The sequence below is a fragment of the Lotus japonicus genome, chromosome 5 (assembly GCF_012489685.1).
Source record: "Lotus japonicus ecotype B-129 chromosome 5, LjGifu_v1.2".
Lineage (NCBI taxonomy): Eukaryota > Viridiplantae > Streptophyta > Magnoliopsida > Fabales > Fabaceae > Lotus > Lotus japonicus.
This window is the reverse complement of record NC_080045.1, coordinates 27289107-27316071: the sequence shown is the minus strand read 5'-3', so window position 1 is coordinate 27316071 and position 26965 is coordinate 27289107. Positions and strand designations below refer to the sequence as shown.

At 38.5% G+C, this 26965-nt stretch overlaps 2 protein-coding genes and 2 non-coding genes across 4 annotated transcripts; 2 read left to right on the top strand and 2 right to left on the bottom strand.

Annotated features, from left to right (window-relative positions):
- Positions 1-10134: 10134 nt before the first annotated feature.
- Positions 10135-10241, bottom strand: LOC130721609 (small nucleolar RNA R71). The gene has a single exon (XR_009013536.1). It is a non-coding gene; the product is annotated as a small nucleolar RNA R71 (small nucleolar RNA).
- Positions 10242-12552: 2311 nt separating this feature from the next.
- LOC130716815 (uncharacterized) lies at positions 12553-15915 on the top strand. The gene is made up of 2 exons (XM_057566819.1): positions 12553-12656; positions 13099-15915. Exon 2 carries the CDS (start codon positions 13099-13101, stop codon positions 13870-13872), a length of 774 nt encoding a protein of 257 aa, XP_057422802.1. The 5' UTR covers positions 12553-12656; the 3' UTR covers positions 13873-15915.
- A 7185-nt stretch (positions 15916-23100) lies between these two features.
- LOC130719398 (uncharacterized) lies at positions 23101-25729 on the bottom strand. Its single transcript, XM_057570023.1, has 2 exons — positions 23216-25729; positions 23101-23118 (listed from the first exon to the last, which is right to left on the bottom strand). Exons 1-2 carry the CDS (start codon positions 25727-25729, stop codon positions 23101-23103), a joined length of 2532 nt encoding a protein of 843 aa, XP_057426006.1.
- On the top strand, positions 25035-25141 carry LOC130721653 (small nucleolar RNA R71). The gene has a single exon (XR_009013574.1). It is a non-coding gene; the product is annotated as a small nucleolar RNA R71 (small nucleolar RNA).
- Positions 25730-26965: the final 1236 nt, after the last annotated feature.

Sequence of the window (26965 nt, the reverse complement as noted above, 5' to 3'; positions counted from 1 at the left end):
TAGAAGAGATGGAACCAAAAATCATGATGATCATTCAGGCCCAAGAAGAAGAGCCATCCCACGCATAGGGGCTGCCATGTGATGCTTTGTTTTATTTTATTTCAATAAAGATGCAAATGACCAATTGAATAAGTTGGATCCAAATGCATTATGTTGCTGAATTTTATTTTAGTGTGTTTAATCCACTTCAAGTGGTGTGTGTGTGCATGGGGCGCATGAAGGGCTTAAAGGGAGGGACCCATTCCTTTCTTAAAACTCTTTGAATGTGTTTGAATTTGAATAAGTTCTGAATGGAGGAGTTACATCAGCAAAGTCAAAGGATTGAAGAGCTTTCAAAGGCAAGAATGGAGTTACAAAGACAAGGAAATTAAGTGCATAAAGAGCATTGAATGCTATGTTCCCTGGTCAGAATAACAATCAAGAAAGGGAGTTACATGAAGCAATCAGCCACTAAATACACGTTCAGGGCTGAAGCATATCACTATCTTCCTCTTTTAATTTGTAACTCCTAGCCTAGGATTCTTCTAGAGAAATTACACCTCATCATTTTTTGTAACTAGGCTGAATTTCCTTCTTCTTTATAAGGACCACTCCTTCAATGTAATAGACAGATTATGAATGAATTAGTATTTTTTTTTCTGAGTGATTCAGATTTGTGAGAGTGATTCTCATAGTTCTTGAGTGATTCAAGAATTAGGCTTATCAAGGGTTTGCCACCACCTTTGTGTGAAGTCTTCATCTTCCATTTCACTAAAACTTCCCCTCTTTTCTGTCCATTTCCCTTCTATCACGAAATTCTTCTTCTTCTTTCTCACATTTCAGAGTTCTCATCATCCAAGATCAATCATAGACGATCCATCTCAGCCCTTGCATCAACTTGGGGCGTATCATTCAACTTGCCCACTGGTTTGAGGGTGATAGGGGGTAGCAACCTTGTGTTTGACACCATATTTTTGTAAAAGAGAATCGAAAGCTTTGTTGCAAAAGTGTGTCCCCCCATCACTTATGATAGCTCGCGGTACACCAAATCTAGTAAAAATATTTTTCTGAATAAAACTGATCACTACTTTGGCATCATTTGTTGAAAGAGCTGCTGCCTCAACCCTTTTAGAAACATAATCTACAGCAACAAGAATGTATTGACAACCATAAGAAGGTGGGAATGGACCTATGAAATTAATGCCCCAAACATCAAACAATTTGATTTCTAAAATATTTTGGAGGGGCATCTCATTCCGCCTTGATATGTTGCCAACTCGTTGACAGCGATCACACCTTTCAACAAAATTTCTGCTGTCTTTGAATATGGAAGGCCAATAAAATCCACTTTGTAAAACTTTGGCTGCAGTTCTTTCACCGCTAAAGTGGCCTCCATATTCAGAGCCATGGCAGTGCCAAAGAATTTTGTCTACCTCTTCTTCTGGGACACATTTCCTAACCACTCCATCGGAGCATTGCTTAAATGTAACACCCCGATTTCGGTGGCGTCACTTTAGTAACCAAAATAAACTTAATGCGGAAAAACGTACATATTTTTTTTTTGATAATAACTAAGACAAGACTGAATTAAATAAAACCCAAATGCGAAAGGCAACAGAACTAATATACAATATATATAGCATCCCCCGCTGTAAATAGCGACCTCGTCACGAGTAACCTCCAATGACGGAAAGTAGAAAAGTGTAACGCTCGTAGGCAAAATGTACAATCCCAAAATGTTAGGTCAAGTGTCAGCAACACAAGCCCTCAAAAATAAGAATAAGTCAGAGCTAGGACACTAACACCCAACCTTAATAGACTCTAATCACCCGTCCCCCATACTTCCAACATCGACTCCCATCTGGTCATGCATGAAGTCCGGGTCCACGTCAAAGGCTCAATAGTAGTCATTTCGCTACGGGTCTTCCCCGAACGACGAGGAATCACGGAAGAATCCACCAACGACATCTGACAAAAAGGGCATACATAGCCCCCCAAACACAGGTAGCACGCGCAAGGGTCAACTTACGGAATATAGTATAGAGAATACAAGACAACAGGTAAAGTATAAGGGGTATAGATATATATGTTATATATATACATATAAGTTCTGCATTGTCTACCCTAAGGTTTAAACATAGCATGTTATCAACACTCTAGTACAATTTCATCATCAAAGCACATAACGATATCTATCAACATCTACTCATCAAAACACATAACGATGTTTATCAACATCAACTCATCAAAACACATAACGATCTCTATCAACATCTACTCATCAAAACACATAACGATGTTTATCAACATCAACTCATCAAAACACATAACGATACAATTAGAGTGCATGATATGTCAATGCAACGTCAATCTCGACGATTTCGGAAAGAGTAGGCTGGGCACGTTTGAGTCGGTCCTAACACTGGCATTGTGTCGACCATAACCCCCGAGTGTCACTTACAACCTTGACATAGCCGGATCAGTCCTAACCCTGCGGGTCGACTTTTCCCTCCGCTATGCCCGACAATCAACAGGTCGATCCTAACCTCACGGTCGATCATATCCCCCGTCGATGTCCGAATTACCCGAAGGTATAAACTGTACCCGAAGGCATAAACTGTACCCGAAGGCATAAACTGTACCCGAAGGTATAAACTGTACCCGAAGGCATAAACTGTACCCGAAGGCATAAACTGTACCCGAAGGTATAAACTGTACCCGAAGGCATAAACTGTACCCGAAGGCATAAACTTAACTCATGATGATTCCTCGAATCATCCGACTCATCTCCATCCGATGGTCAAAAACTGCTCAGCGAGCAAAGAGTATCGACATACTCGAAAACTATCAGTCTCCCGGCTTATCCCTCGGATAGCCCAACGACATAACTGCTCCCACAACACAAGAGTATCAACATACTCAAAACTTCTCAACTTTCTCAACACTTGGATCCGACGACACTTCTCGTTTTCCAAAACTAAGATCTTCATCCCAAGCTTCCTTTCGAGGTTAACGCCATTACTTAAAGATTTAGAGGTTGTTTAATGTCTTATGAGTTTTCTTTTCAAAATAATATCCTTTTAATCTTATCGCGAATCTTATAAGTTCCCGGGATCTCCAAATCCCAAATGACTCCAGAGAATGTCTCGACCCATGAAAAACCATAACAAGGCCCGAATCTCATTCGTCCTATCGAACTTTCTCAAAACTCTCAAAATAAAATCGGCATGACCTGCCCGCTATTCTCACTACTCAGAATCACAGATATGAGTGCAAGACATAGTTAAATCATCACAGTCATCAATCATGTCATATATCAATGCATCTCAGAATAAACACGTAGCACTTAGCATATAAATCATGCACCACACATCCTAGATTACCCACATAGCACATAGCATGTAAGTCAATCTCAAAAACATAGTAGCAGATGCATCATCTACATTGTCAGCCGAAGCCTCATAAAACATTTTCCCAATCATACACAAACAAGTGCATAAACAGTAAATCAAGTCGAATGCGTCGACACCTAAAGCATTAGCTAGTAAGGTAAGTTGCCCTTACCTCTAGTTATTCCAGCATTCTCCTCAAACGTTCCTTCACAATGAGCTCCTTGATCTTCAGGAAATTCTTCAAAAGAACCTTTAAAGTAAAACCACAGAATTCTATCAAAATCTATCGGAAACTAAGCTATCAATGCTCACTAAGGTTACGCGAAGTAGTTCATACTCCGAGGTACGATAATCTAGCGCGAAAGGACAAGTTTTCGGAAAAGGAATTTTCCCCCTCCTCCCCTATAGGGCTCGGCCACTTTTCACAATTGTGGGACTCGATTTTTCTTCGATCAAACTTGGTTCCTATGCTATCATTAGCCGTAACTAAGGGTATTCTGAACTCGGAAAAATTATCGGATCAAAAACTGTCGCAGGGGTATTTTGGTCATGATTTTTAACTTAGAAATTTCAAAACTAAAATCCCAAAAACCAAATTTTGCAGGGACGTCACCAACGACGTTTATGACAACTAATCCTACTAGCACTAAGCTAAGGCGATAGTTTTCAGCCTAAAGGTTGAAGCTTTACTCCAAAAACTCCAAAAATGGGTATTTTAGGCTAAAATTGATTCCGGCGGAATTCCGGCGACATAACGGAAAATCTAACCCGGCAGAAGTGATCTTGGGCGCATAAGGAAGAGGTTTAGAATCAGAAATGAAAGATTCAGGATAGTTTTGCAAAAACCCATAAACTATCCGCTCAGAAAACTCTACAGAAAAGCTATGGAAAAAGCGATCAGAGGTAAGGATTAGCGACTATACCTCGAAGCCTTGAAGTAGCAACTGATTGATCGACGATCAAGCAAACGATGAAGAAAATCTTCTCTTCTCCCTCCCTTGTAGAACTCGCGGCCTTGATGAAGAAAATGGAGGAAAATTTGAGTTTTTCTTCCTTTCTTTGCTATATATAAAGGTTGGAAATTCGCGGGAAAATGAAAGTTTCGCGAATCTAATTTTTCCGGCGTCATACTCCGTGAATTAATAGATATGTTTTGGCGAAAGAATTCCAAAACTAAAATGAGGTCTCTTTGTATTTTTGGCAACTAAAGCATAGTCGGTATAAAACTATTTTACCCGATAAGTTGCTTTTTGCATCGGATGTCGGAATGGAAAACTTCCTTCTGAAGAAAGATTGAAATCATCAAGAGAAATGGGTGTACGCGTGTAGAATATTCATTTGAAGCTCTGAATAGAAAAAGTCTTCATCGTCGAGAAATTCTAGGGTTTTGAAATACCAGGGATTCGGTTTCGGCAAACTTCCGATGATTGGAATCGGACGTTCGTAGATCCTAGAGTTTCGCCTCGAAACGATTGTGATATATGGAAAAAGAGAAGTTCTAACATTTCTCTGAAGATTTTTGGAATTAACTTCCGTCGTGCCTAAAAGTGAAAATTAGCTATATACTAGGGTTTCTGACCTAGGTTTAAGCGTAAAACGATCGTGCTATAACTTTTATCGACTTCGATACGATCCTTTGACTTTTCCTGAACTTTCTCCTTCATAAATTTATTTCATTTGGTAAACTCTTGTTCAGGTTTCCTTTCACGATACATCAAGCCTAATCGTAAATGGAAATCTCTTCCACTTATTCTAAGCTTAAAAACTTGGGTCTTACATTAAACAGATATGGTTCATCCCAGTAGAAGGATTTAGCATCATGTAAAAACTTTTTCTTTTGTTGCCAATTTTGATCAGACGGCAATATATTTGCAGCTTTAAAGTTAGCAAAATCAACATACCAGGGAAGTATAGGAGAGGAATTTAGAGCAAAGAGATGCTCATCAGGAAATTCCTCTTTGATTGGTACCATGCTCAAGCTTTGACTTCCTCCTTCCAATCTGGACAAGTGATCTGCTACTCCATTGTCTTTTCCCCTTCTGTCTTTAATTTCCAGATCAAACTCTTGCAAGAGTAAGACCCACCTGATTAACCTGGGCTTAGAATCCTGCTTGGTAAACAAGTGCTTTAAAGCACCATGATCAGTGTGCACAATTATTTTGGAACCAATAATATAAGACCTAAATTTTTCACTAGTAAATACCACAGCTAAGAACTCTTTTTCAGTAGTAGAATAATTTCTTTGTGCTTCATTAAGTACTTTGCTTGCATAATAAATAGTGTGCAACACTCTATCTGATTTCTGACATAAAACAGCCCCAAGGGCATTATCACTTGCATCACACATTATTTCAAAAGGGAGAGACCAGTCTGGTGCCACAATGACAGGTGCAGTGACAAGTCTCTCCTTAATTAGTTTAAAAGCATGAATACAAGGTTCATCAAAAATAAAAGGAGCATCTTTCTCAAGCAGATTTGTCATTGGTTTGGCAATTTTTGAAAAATCTTTTATAAACCGTCTATAAAAACCTGCATGTCCCAGAAAACTCCTTACACTTTTGACAGAAGTAGGGGGAGGTAATTTTTCAATAACTTCTATTTTAGCTTTATCAACCTCCAATCCCTTTTCAGACACCCGGTGTCCAAGAACAATACCATCTCTTACCATGAAGTGGCATTTTTCCCAGTTCAAAACTAGATTGGTATCTTGGCACCTTTTAAGCACTAGAGCCAAATTATCAAGACATTTATCAAATGTAGGTCTAAAGACAGAAAAATCATCCATAAATATTTCAATACAATTTTCAATAAGATCAGAGAAAATAGAAAACATACATCTTTGAAAGGTAGCAGGTGCATTGCAAAGCCCAAAGGGCATTCTTTTATAAGCAAAGACCCCATAAGGGCAAGTAAATGCAGTTTTCTCTTGATCTGCTGGATCTACTACAATTTGGTTATAACCAGAATATCCATCCAAGAAACAATAATATTCATGTCCAGCTAATTTATCAAGCATTTGATCAATAAAGGGGAGGGGGAAGTGGTCTTTACGGGTGGCTGAATTAAGCCTCCGGTAATCAATGCAAACTCTCCATCCAGTGACTTGCCTGGTAGGGATGAGTTCATTGTTCTCATTCTTGACCACAGTGATTCCACCTTTCTTAGGAACCACTTGAACAGGACTAACCCATTCACTATCAGAAATTGGGTAAATGATACCTGCATCAAGCAATTTAATAACTTCCTTCCTCACTACCTCTTTCATAACGGGGTTAAGTCTCCTTTGGGGTTGAACCACAGGTTTAAATTCACTTTCCATCAGAATTTTATGCATGCAAATAGAAGGGCTTTGATGACCCGGGATTTAAGGTTATTTTCCTAGTTTATTTGCATACATTTTAATATATTTTTTAGGATATTTCAGTCATTTTAGGACACTTTAGGATTATTTCATGCATTTTAATATTTTTATTTAGTTTTAGTATTTTTCTACATTTTATATTTTTTTTTTAGATTTTATTAGGATTTAAATTAGTTTTATATTCTATTTAATTATTATTAGGATTTATTTACTTTAATTTAGGAATAGATAATTTTATTTCAAGTTGTTATCTTATTTTTATGTTTTATTTTATTGTTATTTTAGGAGAAGATAGAGAAAATTCGGAATTAAATTAGAATTCTGGAGGCTGGAATCATACGATGCGCAAGTGCACGAGCTTACCATGTAACTGCGGCGGGATCGCGACACGTTGCAGATGGGGAAGGAAATGCACCAGATGCATGCGGGTGCACCGTGTTACGGTGTGCCAGACTACGCCATATCATTCTTGCTGCATAAAAGACAAACACGTGGGTTTTTGCTCCCTGCTTTACGCACATGATATTACGGTGGACCATCACCCATCTGCAACACCGATTCACCAGATTGGCATCCAACGCTTCAGATTTGTGAGAGTGCACCGTGTTACGGTGTACCTGACCGCACCAGATCATCTTCTGCGCCAGAAAAGACAAAATAGGCACAGAACACGAAAATCAATATAAAATCAGTTTTTAACCTAGTTTTGGGGGATGTTTTTCATTTTTCTTTTCTCCTAAACCAAATAAAAAAACCTTTGGGAGACTTGGAGGCAATTTCTTGGTGGAGAGGAAGGCTAGACCCTTGAGGGCTGGTGTCAGGGCCATGGAGGAGGTGACAGCTTCTCCGGATGTCCATGGCTCCGTTCTATTTTGGGTTTTGCTTTTCTCTTTACCTATTTTATTGTTTTGACTCTCTTTTGGTATTTGGAATGACTTATTTGATTTTCTTTCTTGTTCAATATACTTTCATGCAATTATAATTATGAGTTTTCATTATTTGGTGTTTCTCTCTATGTTTAATGCTTCAGTTGGTTAATTGGTAATTTAAAGGGTTTATATTAATTCATAAATAGATTGAGAAATTGATATGAGTTAATGTAGCTTAGTTCATAGAAAGGGGAAAAATTCCTATGTCTTAGGTTATTAATTCTCTTTGCGCGTTCATGTATCTCTTGCCAATATGATGATTTTTAGGATTTGCATGACAATTGAAAAGTTGGTGTGAGTTTAGTTAATGAGAGAAACCACTCTTGCATCAGTCATCTTAAGAAAGACGTGTCTTAGGTAGGGTTGAGGTTTTCTAGGTGACAATAGGAGACATTAATTCTTAGGTATGAATATCATGAGTTGGAAAACAGGTCTAAACCGAGTGACTAGTCGGGATACTCACCTCTCCAGGATATGATTATTGATGACCCTATTTTAGTAGTGTTTTTAGGGTCATTTCTTTGGTTGTTTTGAGTCTTTTTGTTGAGTTTCATGTAGTGTTTCATGCATTCTCATGCATTTTTATCTTTTCTTTAGTTTTTATTTTGTTTTGGTAATTTAGTAGTTTTATAGGGAGTTTTCTTGCATTTTAAGTAAAATTTAGGACTTGCATGGTTTTGTTGTGTTTTATGAGGGACTTCTTGTGCTAATGAGCTCTTGGAGCTTCTAGAATCTTCCTTGTCTTGTTGGTTAGGTTTGGAGTGCAGAAACTGAAGGAGAAGGAAGGCCAAGAAGCATGGAATTGATGCAGAAGTCAAAAAGTCATTTTCAGGCGAGCTAGAGCGCCTAGGCGCTGGGAGTGGGCGCCTAGGCGCCAATAGGGTCAGAGAGCATGTCTTCTGACATGCAATTGGCGCTCAGGCGCTCTGAATTGGCGCCTGAGCGCCCAGTTTCGTTAGTTTCAGCCTATAAATAAGGCTTAGGCCAATTTCTTTGATACATTTTGTCATTTCACTCATTTTTGATCAAGTTTTGAGAGCTGAGGAGAGCTTTGGGACCAAGGGAGGTTTCCAACTTGTATTTCTTCTCAGGTTTTCTTTACATTTCCTTTATGAATTCACTAGCCATGAGTGGCTAGTTTACTTTTTTGCTTTGGGTTAAGAGATTATATGAAACTTTAGTTTATAATTCCTATCTCTATGCATGAGTCTTGATTCAATCTTGTATTTCAATTCCTTATTGCATGTTTAGCTTTGGTGCACCTTTTCTATAGGCTAGATTATAATAGAATGGAAATTTGTTATGATTTAGGGACATGAATTGGAATAGATCCTTCTATACTTGCTTCTAGGAATAGAGTGAGGGTAGGGTTTTGTTGGCCTGAATAATTGAGCTCTCATACCTCTTATGAATGTTTAAGTACACAAGGAATTAGGCTTAACTTTCAATTTGAGAGAATTACTTTTGTGAGGAATCAACTAGTAAGTACATAGGCTATAACAACAAGATATAAATCAAGATATCACATGCATAGGATAGGTGGACTAAAATGGATTAGATGATCAAACACCCAAGGCAATTTCCCATCATTTGTTATTTACATCATTATCAACATTGCTCTTTTGTAAAACTTTACTCACAATCACCCAAAACCAATTTCTGAATTTTTCTGTTTTAAGAACTTGCAAACTCTAGGCTTAAATCAATAATTCTCACTCACAATCCCTGTGGTTCGATAATTTAAAACCCGGAGGTATTCGTGCACTTGCGAATTGACCAACAAGTTTTTGGCGCCGTTGCCGGGAATGTTTGTGGTTTTCGGTTTAAGTTAAAGAGTTTGTTTGTTTGTTTTACTAAGCATTGCATTGAATAGGTGTTACTAACATTTTCTCTGTTTTTGTGATTTCAGTTTATGCACAGTAGGCTTGGCACGGATCCATTGCTGTTTGATCCGGAGCCTGAACGTACTATTCGCCGTCGTCGAGCCCAACAAAGGCTTGAAGCCATGGCTGCTCAAATGACGGAAGAGGAGATACAAGCCCACATTGAAGAAAGAGTGAATGAGGCTCTTGCTCAAAGACTTCAAGAGCAAGAATTGGAGAATGCTAATCGTTCTCTCAGAGACCTCACCTCGGCTGCCATGAGCTACGATTATCCGGGCAGCATAGTTTCCCCCGATGGCACGGGAAACTTTGAGCTGAGGCCGGCACTCATCAACTTGGTGAGCCAAAATCAGTATGGTGGAGGTGCTCTTGAAGATCCTCATGCACACAAGGAGCGGTTTATCCGCAATTGCAACACCTACAGAGTTCAGAATGTTTCAGCGGACACAATCCGCTTGAGTTTGTTCCCTTTTTCATTGAGAGATACTGCTGAAGAGTGGTTGAATTCACAGCCCCAAGGTAGCATTACATCTTGGGAAGACTTGGCTGAGAAGTTCACCACAAGGTTTGTTCCAAGAGCCCTCTTGAGAAAACTCAAGAATGACATCATGACTTTTATTCAATCCACCGATGAGAATCTCTATGAAGCTTGGGAGAGGTTCAAGAAGCTCTTGAGGAGGTGTCCTCAACATAACCTTACTCAAGCTGAGCAAGTAGCAAAGTTCTATGATGGTCTCCAATATTCTTCGAGGTTTGGTTTGGATGCGGCTTGGAGAGTTCGATGCCTTACTTCCACAAGTGGGGTATGATTTGATTGAAAAAATGGCTATAAGAGCCATGAACTCTAGTAATGATCTCCAAGCCCGAAGAGGAGTCCTTGAGGTTGAAGCTTATGATCAACTTATGGCCTCCAACAAGCAACTCTCCAAGCAAATGAATGAGATTCAAAATCAAATGAAGACTACCAAGATTGGTGGTCGAGTTGCCAAGGTGGAGTGCGTGACTTGTGGAGGGCCACATGACAGCGAAGAATGCACAGAGACTAGACCGGAGGAGGAAGTGAAGGCTATGGGTCAAGCTCGGAATGACCCATTTTCAAATACTTACAATCCAGGATGGAGGAATCACCCTAATTTTTCTTGGAGGCAAGGTAATAATGGGCAAGGAAATGGCTTTCAAAGACAATTTCCTAGCCAAGGATTTCAAGGCCAAAGCTCAAGACAACCTCAAGAGCGAGGAGAAGGTGAAGGTAGTGGTTCCAAGAAGAGCTTAGAAGAGTTGGTGGAAACTTTCATCAACCGGACGGAGAATAATTACAAGAATCAAGAGGCGGCTATCAAGAATCTTGAGAATCAATTTGGCCAGCTGGCCAAGCAAATAGCCGAGAGACCTCAAGGTAAGTTTCCCTCCGACACTATCCCCAATCCTAAGCAAGAGAATGCCTCTGTTGTAGCCACTAGAAGTGGGAGAGTGATGAATGAATTGAAGAAAAAAACAGAGGGAGAAAAGAGAGAGGAGATAGTGGGAGGAGAAGTAGTTGTACCCATTAAGGTGAGAGAGGAAGTTGAGCTTACTCCTGAAACTAGCAAGGTTCCGTTCCCTAAAGCATTGGCTAAGAAGAGCTTAGATAAAAAGTTTTCAAAGTTTGTTGATGTTTTTAAAAAGCTCCACATTAGTATTCCTTTTGCCGATGCTTTGGAACAAATGCCTATATATGCTAAGTTTATGAAGGATATTCTGCATAAGAGAAGAAGGTTGAAGGGAGTAGATGAGACGGTGTTGATGACGGAGGAATGTAGTGCCATTTTGCAGCGGAAGATGCCGAAGAAAAGAAGGGACCCCAGAAGTTTCACTATTCCGGTGGAAATTGAAGGCATGGCGGAAGTGGAAGCCTTGTGTGATCTTGGAGCGAGCATCAATTTGATGCCGCTCACCATGTTTGAGAGGCTTAACCTAGGAGAGGTTACCCCAACCATGCTCTCCTTGCAAATGGCGGATCGATCCCTTAAGACTCCATATGGGATTGTGGAGGATGTAATGGTGCGGGTGGACAAGTATGTGTTCCCCGTGGATTTTGTTGTGCTTGATATGGAGGAGGATGAGAAGATTCCTCTCATTCTTGGTCGACCTTTCTTAGCTACTGGTAGAGCTAAGATTGACGTTGACAAGGGTCACCTCATTCTCCGTGTTGGTAAGGAAAAGGTACGATTTTCTGTTTTTAATCCTATGATTGAGACTAACCATGACAATGACTTTGTCTGTGATGTGATTAGAAGCAGGTCGAAGGTTTCGGAAGAGATCCCCAAAGTTAATGCCCAAATTGATGAGTTCCATCCGGCTCTCATCAAGCTTGTTAATGGTAACAAGTATGGGGGGTCCAAGTATGAGAACTTACATGCTCATATGGTGAAGTTTACCCAAGCTAGCACCCTTGCTAAGATTGGGGGCGTTTCAAGTGATGAAGTGAAGATTAAACTCTTCCCTCATTCTTTGACAAGGGAGGCTAGAGCTTGGTTTGATGAGCAAGAGGACATTGCCTCATGGGAGGATTTACTCCAGATTTTTTGTGCAAGGTTTCTTCCTTGCACTTGTGGTAAGTTAATCAATGGAAAGGAATTTCCTTCCTAACACCTTCGGAAGGAGAGTCCACCTAGGACTATAACCTAGGGCTAAATGGGAGACAACCCATTCTTTTAATTTTATTATTTACTATATTTTAATTTTGTAGTATTTTAGGTGTTTATTTAAAAAAAAAAGGAAAATTTTTGTGAAAAATCTGGGTTGAGCGCCTAGGCGCCAATTCAGGAGCGTCTAGGCGCCAATAGTGGCAGAGGCACTGCCTCTGGAACTGGCTTGAGCGCCTGAGCGTTCCCCTCGAGCGCTCGAGCGCTCCTGTACGTGTTTTTGCTTACATTTTGGGTTTTGAAACCCCAACCTTTTCATTTTCCCACTCTTTACTCCCATTCCTTCATAAAAAACGCACCCCACTCTCTCCAAACCCCATTTCCACTTCTCATTTCTCACTTGCACACACTTTAGCTCTCCCATTTGCTTCCAAGTTCTGCATTGTTTCAAGTTTCTTTCACTTGCACCCACTCACTCTCAAGTCAAGGTAAGTTCCAACTTTCACTTTCCTTCATTTTTGTTCATGGGATTTGCAATGCATGTTTACAAGGGGGTTTGGGTGAGTGATTTGTGTTAATGTAAGTTGGGTTTGGGTTGTATATACTCATTGGTGGTTGATTTTGTGTTTAATTAGAAAGGGGTTGTAGATTTGTGAGGAATGGGTACTTAGGATTTTGTGGATTAGTTTAGTTTAGCTTTTGCTTACAAGGTGTTTGATAGAATGCCTCAATGGGTTCTCTTAGTCGATTTTTGGCAAGTGCTTGTGGTAGTCTTTCTTTCTTTGCCAAAATCACTAAGAAACTTTTTGGGTGCTCTTAGGTTGTTCTTTATTTTTGCTTTTGTGCAAAGTTTCTTCTTTCTTTTTATTTTTATTTTTGAACTAACATTTCTAACGTTTGTGGCTTGTGTATGGGCTAACAACTTTGCAGATGCCTGTGAAAAGAGCAAGAACCAACACAAGAGCTGCAGCTTCTTCCTCTACCTCCCGGAGTTTTGATCGCTCCCGCTTCCTATCAGCGGTTAAGGAGGAGTTTTACCGAGCTCACCTAGCACACAAGGAGTGTGTGAAGGAGCGAGGAGTTTTGTATCGGGAGGGAAGAAGAGACCTCTTGGGCATGCAAGAAGCCATGGAGATTAGGAGGTGGAAGAATTGGGTCAACCCCATTCTGTTTGCTTGTGAAGTCATGGTTAGAGAGTTCTACGCGAACACCTACTGTGACAATCAAGAGGACAGGTCCAGGCCACCGGTGAATTCATCTTGGTTCAGGGGAGATGTGATTGACTACAATCCAGCAGTCATTCGCAGGCATCTTGGTCTCCTCACGGAGGACCAAGAGAAGGAGCTTTTCCCCGAGAAGGACACTTATCATGAGCTCTTAAAGGAGAAGTCACCGGAGATCTTGGAAGACATGAAGGCAGTGATTGTTAGGCCTGGGCGGGACTGGGAAGCAGTTGATGATGAGATTATTTTTGTAAGAAGGAAGGATATGACACCGCTGGCTAGAGTTTGGGCTGAGTTTTTGCAGGATTCCCTCATCCCTAGCTCTAACAAATCTGAAGTTAGAGAGGTTACATTGGTTGCTATCTATTGCATCGTGAGAGGTCATCCTATGGATGTGGCCACCATCATTGGAGGGGAGGTAGCACATCAGACCCTAGGTACAATGGGCCCTTGGATTTTAATACCTTGGAGCAGGGGATGATAGACTTGAGCTTGATGCATGATGCCGGAGTTCATCCGGATTATGGCGATGGAAGGGGTGACCATGACCCCATGGAGTGATTGTGCTGAGGTAACTCTACTCTTAGTTTAGGTCATGCATTTTTAGCATATTTTCAATTTATAGATTTTGTTTTCTTTTGATCATGCATTGTTTTAGTTGGTTTTATTTTTGGGTCTTTACTTTCCTATACTCACATGCTTTTAGCTAAAGGTTTGCTTCCCTACTAGTACTGTTTTTGAAAATGCTTTGGTGAATACTTGTTGTTGTTTCGGGGATGAGTGATTGCATGTTGGGGAAGAGAGGAGGAGACTTCGGTCTTCCGAGTGTCTCTTGAGAAAGGAGTCGGTGTGAGTCCATTAAGGGTCTATCTTTGACCCTTCACCATAAAAATTCTCTGGAGGATCCTGACTCACTTGCAATTCTTGGTTCTGCGTTAATTTCACTCATAGCATGCTTAGTGATTTCTGTTTTATTCTTGAGACTTATAGGATTTCTTGAGATTCTGAGTTCGTGGTTGAACATTGCCCTTAGTTGTCCCATTTGAGCTTAATTGAAGAATCTTTTTGTAGCCAAAAGTTTGGGATGGTTGTTTGGATGGAATATTGGGGAGTGATGGTCCTTGCTGTGTTGTGTGGAGCTAAAAAAAATGAGAAATAGCCTCTTGCCCCAAAAGAAAAAAAACAGTGAAAAAGAAGAAAGAAAAAGAACTCCTAACCAAAAGTTGGAGTTGGGAAAAAAGAAAAAAAAAGGGTTTGAAAAGTTGGGTGCAAGAGACTTGTGCAAAGAAAAGTGTTGTAAGCTCCGGGGTTATTAGAAGAGGACCACACTCAATGTGCTTGAAAGCCTAGTTTTCCTTTAGGGACCAACCACCATCATGTTTTACCTAGCCAATGTTTCAACCCTTATGGAAGTCTCTTTGAATATTTGCACGTTTGATCTTTGTTGCTATTGAGTGAATGACATTCAGGACCTATGAACTTGTTTGTGTGCTCAGTGCACTTAATGAACATCTCATCCTAGGATTTTTAGATCTATATGCTTCTCATGAATGAACTCTACACTCTTCTCTCTTCAAAGGATGCATGAAGTAGGTTGTTGGATCTTTCTCTTGAAACTAGCTGTGATTACTTTGTTCCCCTGTTTTTTGTGAAGTATTCCTTGTTGTGAGCACTTGTGTGGGAGCATTTCTTGCGCTTGAGGGAAAGCGAGTGTTTTTTACGCTCGAGGGCGAGCTGTCGTTGAGTATAGTGGTGTGATGACCCTATTTTAGTAGTGTTTTTAGGGTCATTTCTTTGGTTGTTTTGAGTCTTTTTGTTGAGTTTCATGTAGTGTTTCATGCATTCTCATGCATTTTTATCTTTTCTTTAGTTTTTATTTTGTTTTGGTAATTTAGTAGTTTTATAGGGAGTTTTCTTGCATTTTAAGTAAAGTTTAGGACTTGCATGGTTTTGTTGTGTTTTATGAGGGACTTCTTGTGCTAATGAGCTCTTGGAGCTTCTAGAATCTTCCTTGTCTTGTTGGTTAGGTTTGGAGTGCAGAAACTGAAGGAGAAGGAAGGCCAAGAAGCATGGAATTGATGAAGAACATAAAGAGAATTGAAAAGAGGAGTTTCAGAAGCCAAAAAGTCATTTTCAGGCGAGCTAGAGCGCCTAGGCGCTGGGAGTGGGCGCCTAGGCGCCAATAGGGTCAGAGAGCATGTCTTCTGACATGCAATTGGCGCTCAGGCGCTCTGAATTGGCGCCTGAGCGCCCAGTTTCGTTAGTTTCAGCCTATAAATAAGGCTTAGGCCAATTTCTTTGATACATTTTGTCATTTCACTAATTTTTGATCAAGTTTTGAGAGCTGAGGAGAGCTTTGGGACCAAGGGAGGTTTCCAACTTGTATTTCTTCTCAGGTTTTCTTTACATTTCCTTTATGAATTCACTAGCCATGAGTGGCTAGTTTACTTTTTTTCTTTGGGTTAAGAGATTATATGAAACTTTAGTTTATAATTCCTATCTCTATGCATGAGTCTTGATTCAATCTTGTATTTCAATTCCTTATTGCATGTTTAGCTTTGGTGCACCTTTGCTATAGGCTAGATTATAATAGAATGGAAATTTGTTATGATTTAGGGACATGAATTGGAATAGATCCTTCTATACTTGCTTCTAGGAATAGAGTGAGGGTAGGGTTTTGTTGGCCTGAATAATTGAGCTCTCATACCTCTTATGAATGTTTAAGTACACAAGGAATTGGGCTTAACTTTCAATTTGAGAGAATTACTTTTGTGAGGAATCAACTAGTAAGTACATAGGCTATAACAACAAGATATAAATCAAGATATCACATGCATAGGATAGGTGGACTAAAATGGATTAGATGATCAAACACCCAAGGCAATTTCCCATCATTTGTTATTTACATCATTATCAACATTGCTCTTTTGCAAAACTTTACTCACAATCACCCAAAACCAATTTCTGAATTTTTCTGTTTTAAGAACTTGCAAACTCTAGGCTTAAATCAATAATTCTCACTCACAATCCCTGTGGTTCGATAATTTAAAACCCGGAGGTATTCGTGCACTTGCGAATTGACCAACAATTATCTAGTAGGAACTATTTGGATTTCTTGAGTGACAGTCAGAGATTCTATCCACTAGGACATGAACTTCTTGGGTTAGGAACAGAGCTTGGGAATGTCTTATCGAGTAGGTATGTGTATAATGCTCCTTTTATGATCACTAGGGCTTAAGAGATTAAGGCTAGGTTCTTAATGGGTAGATTCGCTTAGCTAAGAAATTAGTGGGTGAATAACTCTTATCGGCATCTTAAATGTTAATTTCATCTTATTAGAGTATATTGGTTGAGAATAAGTGATGAATCAAGTGAACTCATTTTCCAAATACGTTTTCTTCTTTGTTTGCCTCCGTGAACTTCTTTTATCGCTTTAGTTACTGTTGTCCTTTATTTGAATAAATTCATATTGACTTTTTAAGCCATTCATCCAACATCTAGCTAGTAAGATTAATACGTAGCAACACAATCACTTGCAGTTTGGCTTATCAAGTTTTTGGCGCCGTTGCCGGGGATTGTGCTTCCGCTTCTATTAGTTAAGCTAGCCGGGTGTTGTTTAGAACATTATCATAGTATGCATTTTTTATGTTATGCTTCTTATATGTCAATTCGATTGATTTGTTCTTGTTCTAAATGCTTGTTGTGGCCTGATCAACTATAACATGATATGAGGTTTGGAATTCTGTGAACCTGACTTAGAATGAATCAGCTAGTGGATTTAATGAGAATTAAGTTCATTAGTAAGGAATTGATGATTTGATGCATTTTATTTTGAGTCATAGTGTCTCATTAAATTATTTGAGTTGTGTTGTGGTGTTTTAATTTGTGTGCTCATTTTTGCAAGGACTAAGTAATTTTACAGGAATTAATCTGAGTTAGAGGGCCCAACTGACCATGTCCTGATGCTTTCAAGTTTGCACCTAAATTGAGTACATGGAGTTTTTCTGAACCACTCATCTCTCATTTAATTTAATGATCATGCATATAGCATTTGGTTATTTAGATTGCACACACTAGTATGCACATGCCTTGGATTCTTGGTATTCACACTTTTGTGCTTGAATAATGCTTGTTGTTATTCTTAATATATGTTCTGAGTTGGATGCTAGTTGTTATAATAAAATGAGCTTGATGCATGTGTGTGAGTGAAACTTGTGGAACATGTGGAGAGTTAGGTGATAGAGACTTGAGTGAGTTTTGGGAAAGTGCAGTCAGGTTATTAAGATGCCAGGTTAGTGGGGATAATGCATAAAATATGTAGTTTTCCTTTTAATCTTTATATTGGGTCTACACTCTTTTTGGCTGTGAGGTTACAAAAGGGGCACACATGTGAAAGTAAAGATAAAGTGGTAAAGATGCAAAAAAAAAATGGGAAAGGATGTGAGTAAGGGAATGGGAAGTATTTGCACCACTGAGCATACCCCCAATCATATTCTGACCTTGTTAAATAAAAGAAAAGAATTTCGCCCTGAGTTGGTAATAACTGTGAAGGGTTGGGAAAAAGCTAAATTGAAAAGGAAAGAAAACATGTGTGTGCTCATGTGTGAGCCTAAATGTGAATTTTCTTGGTCCCTAACTTTGGAAATATTCGTGAACTGTTAAGTGATCTGAATTGTGAATTGAGCAAAGAGAAAAAGATATTTGTGTATAGGTTCCTCTCTCTCCTAGTGTGCATGAAAATGAAGCAAAATGCTTGGAAAAAAAATGATGAAAAAATGAAAAAAAAAAGAAAAATAATGAAAAAAAGCAAAGTTTGCAAATAAAAAGAGGAGATGAGAGAAAGAACCTTGAGTGCTTTAAATGAATGCTCTGAATTGAAAGAAGAAGTTGATCACTTAACTATCTATGTGTGTAGCCTTGTATTATCCTTCTCCTATCCTACCTGAAGTTACACCTTGGCCAAGCTACAACCGTGTGAATCTCTTTCTTATTGCATAGCATGACACTTTCTGATCTTGATTTGATTGATTATGAGAACCGAAGCATAGTGTTTGTACTGTCAGATGCACTAAATAAATGATGATTACAATTGTGAGTTTTGATGTGAACTCTGAGTCTCATTGTCCTATTGATTTCATTTACTCTGGACTGAATTCCTTGTTTCTCTTAACTAGTATGCTCATAAGTTGATCTTTCTTTGTTGAATGTGTATCATGTATTTTGAATGTTTAGACATATGATTTGGAATTGATTTATTCTGTGCTTGAGGACAAGCTTTCCTAAGTTTTCGCTTGAGGACAAGCTGCCGTTGAGTATAGGGGTGTGATGACCCGGAATTTAAGGCTATTTTTCTATATATTTTTCATATAGTCTTATATATTATCTAGGGTATTTTGGTGATTTTACAACACTTTTATTATAATTCATGCATTTGACCATTTTAATCTATTTTTATATCTTTTATAGTTTTTATATTAATTTTCTAGATTTTATTATGATTTATTCACTCTATTTGAGAGGTGATAAGTTTATTTTAAGTTGTTATCTTATTTATTATCTTTTACTTATTTTACTTTATTATCTCTTAATTAGTTTCTGTTATTTTGATTTTATTTTAGGAAGAGATAATGGAAAAAGAGAGAAAATCAAGGAAATAGAGAGAAACTCGCTGCTGGTGTCTATTTCAGCGCAGGAAACCGCCGCCAAAAGTGCCAGTTTTAACTGTTGTTTGATACAGCGCAAGCAAAACCGCCGCGATAGCACCAGAATTTCATTTCTGGAGTTTTCTGCACCATATTTTATGCTGTCGCGCGAGTCGCAGCGGTTCTGGATTCCGTCGCATCAACTTTTGCTGCGGTAGCACGAGCTTCCGCTGCTATAAAAAGGCTGTTCACGATTTTTGACCTAATTTCCTCATCCGGAGTCCGTTTTGGGAGTCGTTTTCACCGGTGTTCAGAGGAGAACGAGGGGAACATTCCAAGAGTCATCTCTGGAGCTTCCAGGTTTTATTTCACCTTCATAATCCTTTTTATGGCCATACTTGGCTAGTTTCTCTTTTGTACTGGGGATTTGATGTAGTTCTCTCTAAACTATGTTTTGATATGTTTCAGTCATATATGAATGGTTATTTTAGTTCATAAATTTCTTCTTTGCTTTTATTGAATCCAATCACGAAGGGATTTCACGCTATCGTTTGCACAATTGGGAAATTGGTAAATGATAGGGATCTAGGAATAAATTGAATAACGGTCTCTACGCCTTAGGGATAAGGGTAGCAACTTATTTGTGTATGCCTGAACATGAAATTGAATCTCTAGTTAATTAGGATTAGGTACTAAGGAATTAGCGATCACTAATTAACTAGAAGGGGTGCTTGACTAAGGGATTAGCAAGTAAACAAATAGGCTTAGCACCATGAACAGGTTTAACTAATTTCATATATAATTGGAACGGGTAGAAACATAGCAAAGGGTAGACGAAATCAATTTCCCGGTGCGCTTTTCTCTGATTAATATCAAATCAATAATTGTCTTTTCTGCATTTTCCTGTTACTTCGTATTATCAACCAACCAAACCTCATTTTTACTTTAGTTTTCCGTCCTTACAACGAGAAATTCGTAACAATAGAAGTAAACTATCACAATCCTTGAGGTTCGATAAATTAAAACCCCGGGCGAAACTGTACACTTGCAGTTTGGCTTATCAAGTTTTTGGCGCCGTTGCCGGGGATTGTGCTTCCGCTTCTATTAGTTAAGCTAGCCGGGTGTTGTTTAGAACATTATCATAGTATGCATTTTTTATGTTATGCTTCTTATATGTCAATTCGATTGATTTGTTCTTGTTCTAAATGCTTGTTGTGGCCTGATCAACTATAACATGATATGAGGTTTGGAATTCTGTGAACCTGACTTAGAATGAATCAGCTAGTGGATTTAATGAGAATTAAGTTCATTAGTAAGGAATTGATGATTTGATGCATTTTATTTTGAGTCATAGTGTCTCATTAAATTATTTGAGTTGTGTTGTGGTGTTTTAATTTGTGTGCTCATTTTTGCAAGGACTAAGTAATTTTACAGGAATTAATTTGAGTTAGAGGGCCCAACTGACCATGTCCTGATGCTTTCAAGTTTGCACCCAAATTGAGTACAGGGAGTTTTTCTGAACCACTCATCTCTCATTTAATTTAATGATCATGCATATAGCATTTGTTTATTTAGATTGCACACACTAGTATGCACATGCCTTGGATTCTTGGTATTCACACTTTTGTGCTTGAATAATGCTTGTTGTTATTCTTAATATATGTTCTGAGTTGGATGCTAGTTGTTATAATAAAATGAGCTTGATGCATGTGTGTGAGTGAAACTTGTGGAACATGTGGAGAGTTAGGTGATAGAGACTTGAGTGAGTTTTGGGAAAGTGCAGTCAGGTTATTAAGATGCCAGGTTAGTGGGGATAATGCATAAAATATGTAGTTTTCCTTTTAATCTTTATATTGGGTCTACACTCTTTTTGGCTGTGAGGTTACAAAAGGGGCACACATGTGAAAGTAAAGATAAAGTGCTAAAGATGCAAAAAAAAAAATGGGAAAGGATGTGAGTAAGGGAATGGGAAGTATTTGCACCACTGAGCATACCCCCAATCATATTCTGACCTTGTTAAATAAAAGAAAAGAATTTCGCCCTGAGTTGGTAATAACTGTGAAGGGTTGGGAAAAAGCTAAATTGAAAAGGAAAGAAAACATGTGTGTGCTCATAATAACTAAAACTGCTGGCCATCATTAGTGGATTCTCTATATAGGGTTGGGGAAATAGGGATAAAATGTGAAACCCCGCATCTTGGTATTTTCTATAATTTTTATTTGCACTGACTAAAGGTTACTCAGTTTTTAAAACTTGAATCTTTGCATGAACTATTTTGTGGAATTCATCTCATGTATCTTTTGTGAAAATATGTTACTAGCATTTTACTTTGAATTGTTTTCTTGAGCTTGAGGACAAGCAACCTTAAGTTTACGCTTGAGGACAAGCTGCCGTTGAGTATAAGGGTATGATGACCCGGGATTTAAGGTTATTTTCCTAGTTTATTTGCATACATTTTAATATATTTTTTAGGATATTTCAGTCATTTTAGGACACTTTAGGATTATTTCATGCATTTTAATATTTTTATTTAGTTTTAGTATTTTTCTACATTTTATATTATTTTTTTTAGATTTTATTAGGATTTAAATTAGCTTTATATTCTATTTAATTATTATTAGGATTTGTTTACTTTAATTTAGGAATAGATAATTTTATTTCAAGTTGTTATCTTATTTTTATCTTTTATTTTATTGTTATTTTAGGAGAAGATAGAGAAAATTCGGAATTAAATTAGAATTCTGGAGGCTGGAATCATACGATGCGCAAGTGCACGAGCTTACCATGTAACTGCGGCGGGATCGCGACACGTGGCAGATGGGGGAAGGAAATGCACCAGATGCACGCTAGGCCCTTGAGGGCCGGTGTCAGGGCCATGGAGGAGGTGACAGCTTCTCCGGATGTCCATGGCTCCGTTCTATTTTGGGTTTTGCTTTTCTCTTTACCTATTTTATTGTTTTGACTCTCTTTTGGTATTTGGAATGACTTATTTGATTTTCTTTCTTGTTCAATATACTTTCATGCAATTATAATTATGAGTTTTCATTATTTGGTGTTTCTCTCTATGTTTAATGCTTCAGTTGGTTAATTGGTAATTTAAAGGGTTTATATTAATTCATAAATAGATTGAGAAATTGATATGAGTTAATGTAGCTTAGTTCATAGAAAGGGGAAAAATTCCTATGTCTTAGGTTATTAATTCTCTTTGCGCGTTCATGTATCTCTTGCCAATATGATGATTTTTAGGATTTGCATGACAATTGAAAAGTTGGTGTGAGTTTAGTTAATGAGAGAAACCACTCTTGCATCAGTCATCTTAAGAAAGACGTGTCTTAGGTAGGGTTGAGGTTTTCTAGGTGACAATAGGAGACATTAATTCTTAGGTATGAATATCATGAGTTGGAAAAGAGGTCTAAACCGAGTGACTAGTCGGGATACTCACCTCTCTAGGATATGATTATCTAGTAGGAACTATTAGGATTTCTTGAGTGACAGTCAGAGATTCTATCCACTAGGACATGAACTTCTTGGGTTAGGAACAGAGCTTGGGAATGTCTTATCGAGTAGGTATGTGTATAATGCTCCTTTTATGATCACTAGGTCTTAAGAGATTAAGGCTAGATTTTTAATGGGTAGATTCGCTTAGCTAAGAAATTAGTGGGTGAATAACTCTTATCGGCATCTTAAATGTTAATTTCATCTTATTAGAGTATATTGGTTGAGAATAAGTGATGAATCAAGTGAACTCATTTTCCAAATACGTTTTCTTCTTTGTTTGCCTCCGTGAACTTCTTTTATCGCTTTAGTTACTGTTGTCCTTTATTTGAATAAATTCATATTGACTTTTTAAGCCATTCATCCAACATCTAGCTAGTAAGATTAATACGTAGCAACACAATCCCTGTGGAGACGACAAAACCTGATACTATACTACGATTGAGTCTTGAAAGGGATTTGATAGTAGTTAGTTGAGGAAAACCTCTTCATTAAATATCCTTTCATCAGGCTTATTCCCTTAATGTCACTGATGGTCCACCCCAAGGCAGATTTATACTCCCTCAACACTCTCAAAACTTTTTCTTCCTCTAAAGGAGAAAGAGAGCTACTTATGATCACAGGTTTTAATTGGCCCTCATCAAGATAAGCATACTTGAGAGTGGAGGGCAAAGGTTTGAATTCTACCTTTTCGGGTTCAGGGGTCTCAACATCTCTAATTAATTCTTCTCTCCATATTCTTTTAGAATCAAGAGATGAAATAGCCTCCAACTGGTTAATAGTGGCATTTAATACGTCATTGTCAAAATCATCTAATTTACACCCTTCCATGATTACAACTTCTAAGGTGTTTTTAGTAGATATCCTAACAAATTCTTTGCAAATTAATTCATCAACTACGTCACAGCTAAAGACATCTCCCTCTCTAGAGTATTTCAAGGAATCAAAGACATTGAATCTTACTTTTTCATCTCCCACCTTTAAGGATAATTCACCCTTCTTTACATTAATTTTGGCATTTCCAGTGGCTAAGAAGGGTCTTCCCAAAATCAGAGGGACTTTAGAGTCCTCTTCCATATCAAGAATAACAAAATCTACAAGGAAGACAAACTTATCAACTCTCACTAACACATCCTCTATTATTCCATAGGGTGTCTTAACAGACCTATCAGCTAGTTGTAAAGTAATCATAGTAGGGGTGACTTGTCCTAATTCTAGCCTCTCAAACATGGACAGAGGCATCAAGTTTATGCTTGCACCTAAATCACATAATGCCTTAGCAACCGATAAACCCTCAATATCTACCAGAAGAGTGAAACTCCCCGAATCTTTCATCTTTTGAGGGGGTTTTCTTTGTAAAATAGCACTACACTCTTCTGTCATCATTATTGTTTCATCTATCTCACTTAATTTTCTCCTCCTAGACAGAATATCTTTCATGAATTTAGCATAAGCAGGCATCTGTTCCAAAGCTTCAGAAAATGGAATATTAATTTGTAATTTTTTGAAAACTTCAAGAAATTTAGAAAATTGCTTTTCTAAATTCTTTTTTACTAAAGCCTTTGGAAAAGGTACCTTGCAATTGCTATTAGTGGGGATGGTAGTGGTAATTTTGTTCTTGTCCTCTTTTTTCTTTTCAGCTTCTACCTTATTCTCTGTGAAAGGTTCAATATCTCCTACAAACTCATCATTGACATTATTATTTTCTACATTTTTCTGTTTAGGCTCACTCAAGGTAGCACCACTTCTAAGAGTTATGGCAGAGCAATTTTCTTTAGGATTAACCACAGTATCTGAAGGAAACATACCTGAGGGTCTTTCTGACATTTGCTTAGCCATCTGTCCCACCTGAGTCTCCAAATTTTTGATAGCAGCTTCATGATTTTTGAGACTGGTGTCTGATTTGTTAATGAAATTCTCCATCATCTCTTCTAAGCTTTTCTTCCCACTGCCGCTTCCTTGATCCTGAGTTTGTTGAGGTCTTGAATTCTGAGACTGAAATCGTTGATTTGAATATTGTCTCTGATTATTTCCTCCTTGATTGGAGTTGTTCTGATCCCTCCAGGAAAAGTTAGGATGATTCCTCCACCCCGGATTGTAGGTGTTGGAATAAGGATTATTTTGGGAATTTCCCAAAACCTTGACTTCCTCGTCAAAATCTGTTCCGCACTCTTCACTGGCATGAGGGCCACCGCATGTTCCACAATGGATACTATTCACATTCGATATCTTGGCTGCCTGGAACTGTCGTTGCATAGCTGTCATTTGTTGAGATAATTGCTTGTTTGAAGCAACCATCCTATCATACGCTTTTATTTCCAGTACACCCCTTCTGTTTTGGCGGTCATTGGTAGAGTTTACTGCACTTTCAGCCATTTTATTGATTAAGTCCCAACCTGCTTGAGCTGAAAGAGCATCAAATTCGGCACTAGCTGCTGCTTCCAAGTTTGATCTAGCAGAATCAGTCAAGCCGTCATAAAACCTCTCCACCTGTGCTCCCAATGTGAGGTTGTGCTGAGGGCACTTCCTTAACAGTTTCTTGAACCTCTCTAGAGCTTCATGGAGATTCTCAGTATCTTCCTGTTTAAAAACCAGGATGTCGTTCTTCAGCTTCCTCAGCAAGGTACGAGGGAAGAACTTTTTAATGAATTTCTTAGCTAAATCTTCCCAAGTTGTTATGCTGCCTTGAGGTTGGGAGTTGAGCCACTCCTCAGCTGTGTCCCTTAGTGAAAAAGGAAAAAGTTGCAAACGAACAAGCTCGGGGTTGGGAAGACGTGTAGTACTACAGTTTCTGATGAACCGCTCTAGATGAGCATGTGCATCTTCAGTGGCAGATCCTCCATATTGATGTTGACTGATCAGGTTGATGAGTGCAGGTCTGAGTTCAAAGTTCTGAGCCTCGGCATTCTGAGGGGCTATACTTCCTGGGTAATCATAACTCATGACAGGCTCATTCAGATCCCTGAGGGGGCGGTTGGCCTCCTCTAATTCTCTTTCTTGCTGGATTCGGCGCACGGCTTCCTGCACCCGTTCCTCTTGAGTCCTTGCGAACTCCGCTCGAAGTCGCGCTTCCAATTCAGCATTCGTTTCAGCTGCCATTGCAGATGCAAGTCCTCTTCTTTGTTGTGCTAACCGGTAATGAAAGGTGCGGTCGATTTCTGGATCAAAAAGCAATGCCTCTGGATCAACTGTACCTCGCATACACTGAACACACTAATTAGAAGCACCCGTTCAATAAAGATGGAATAACAAAAAAAAATTGAAACACAAAAAAAAAAAAATCTAAACAAAAGAGATTAATTAAAACTAGTATTGGAAAGACAATTCCCCAGCAACGACGCCAAAAACTTGATAGCTCCTTTGCAAGTGTACAAAGTTGCCCGTACTAATAAATTATCGATCCCTCGAGGATTGTGATTCAATACTAATTATATTAACTTCTAGTATTTATATTATGAAAATAAAAACCAATTTTAAGGATTTTAAAGATTGTAACAATCACTAATAAAAAGTAAAAGCGAAAATCAAATAGTTTATGAAATCAGATGAGAAAGATAGTACTTGGGTCCTGTTTCACCTATTCGGCTTATGCCTTTATTCTAACAATGTTCATATGAATTTAATAAACTCCTCTACGACGATTTAACCTATGTTCTAAGCTGTTGATAACTCACACACCCTAGACTTTCAATTCAATTACTAAATCTGTTTTACGAGCACCTAGACCAGGGAATTGAAGATTAAGTTCTATTTAAACTAGCCAACGCAATTAGGTTCTACTCTTGAATCAAGCAGTAGGGAACGCCTAATCTAATTGTTTCCTTGTTTCTCTAATTCCTAATCAACTTCCGTTCTGATAAGAATCAGTAAATTACTCGCATGCATTCAAGTATAATCAAGATAAATTGAAACAACTACGTAGATTAATAAACAAAATTCATATGAAGCAAAGATTCGAATCAAAACATAATCCTAAAAAGGATCCGCATCCCAAGTACTAAAAGAGGTTTAGCCAAGCATGGCCATAATCAAGAATTAAAGATAAAGAAAATAGCACCTAAAATCTCCAGGAGGAACCTTGCAAAAGCTCTCAAAACCCTAAGAAGACTGTGCTCAATTCCAATCACCAAAAGCCTCCCCCAAATCAAACTTCTACCAAAATATATATATATATGTAGATCTAATTGTTTTTTTCTGCAATTTTCCCTTTTCAGTTTCAAAAATCCGTTGCCTGCTGCACTCTTCACGTGGTCCCCTTTTTCACATTTTGTCTTTTAGTTCTTCCACGTGTCAGAATCCAATTGGTCCAAGCCTTAAGTGAAGATTTCAGTGCTCCGCGGGTGCATGGCCTTTCAGTAATCCTCCAGCTTGATTAAATCACGTGGCAAGGATAGAAACAACAACCGTTTGATCTCCTGCGGGTGCACAGTAGCTCCG

Excerpts from the sequence above, each read along its gene's own strand:
- LOC130719398 (XM_057570023.1), bottom strand. The coding sequence starts at position 25,729 with ATGCGAGGTACAGTTGATCCAGAGGCATTGCTTTTTGATCCAGAAATC.
- LOC130716815 (XM_057566819.1), top strand. The coding sequence starts at position 13,099 with ATGCCTGTGAAAAGAGCAAGAACCAACACAAGAGCTGCAGCTTCTTCC.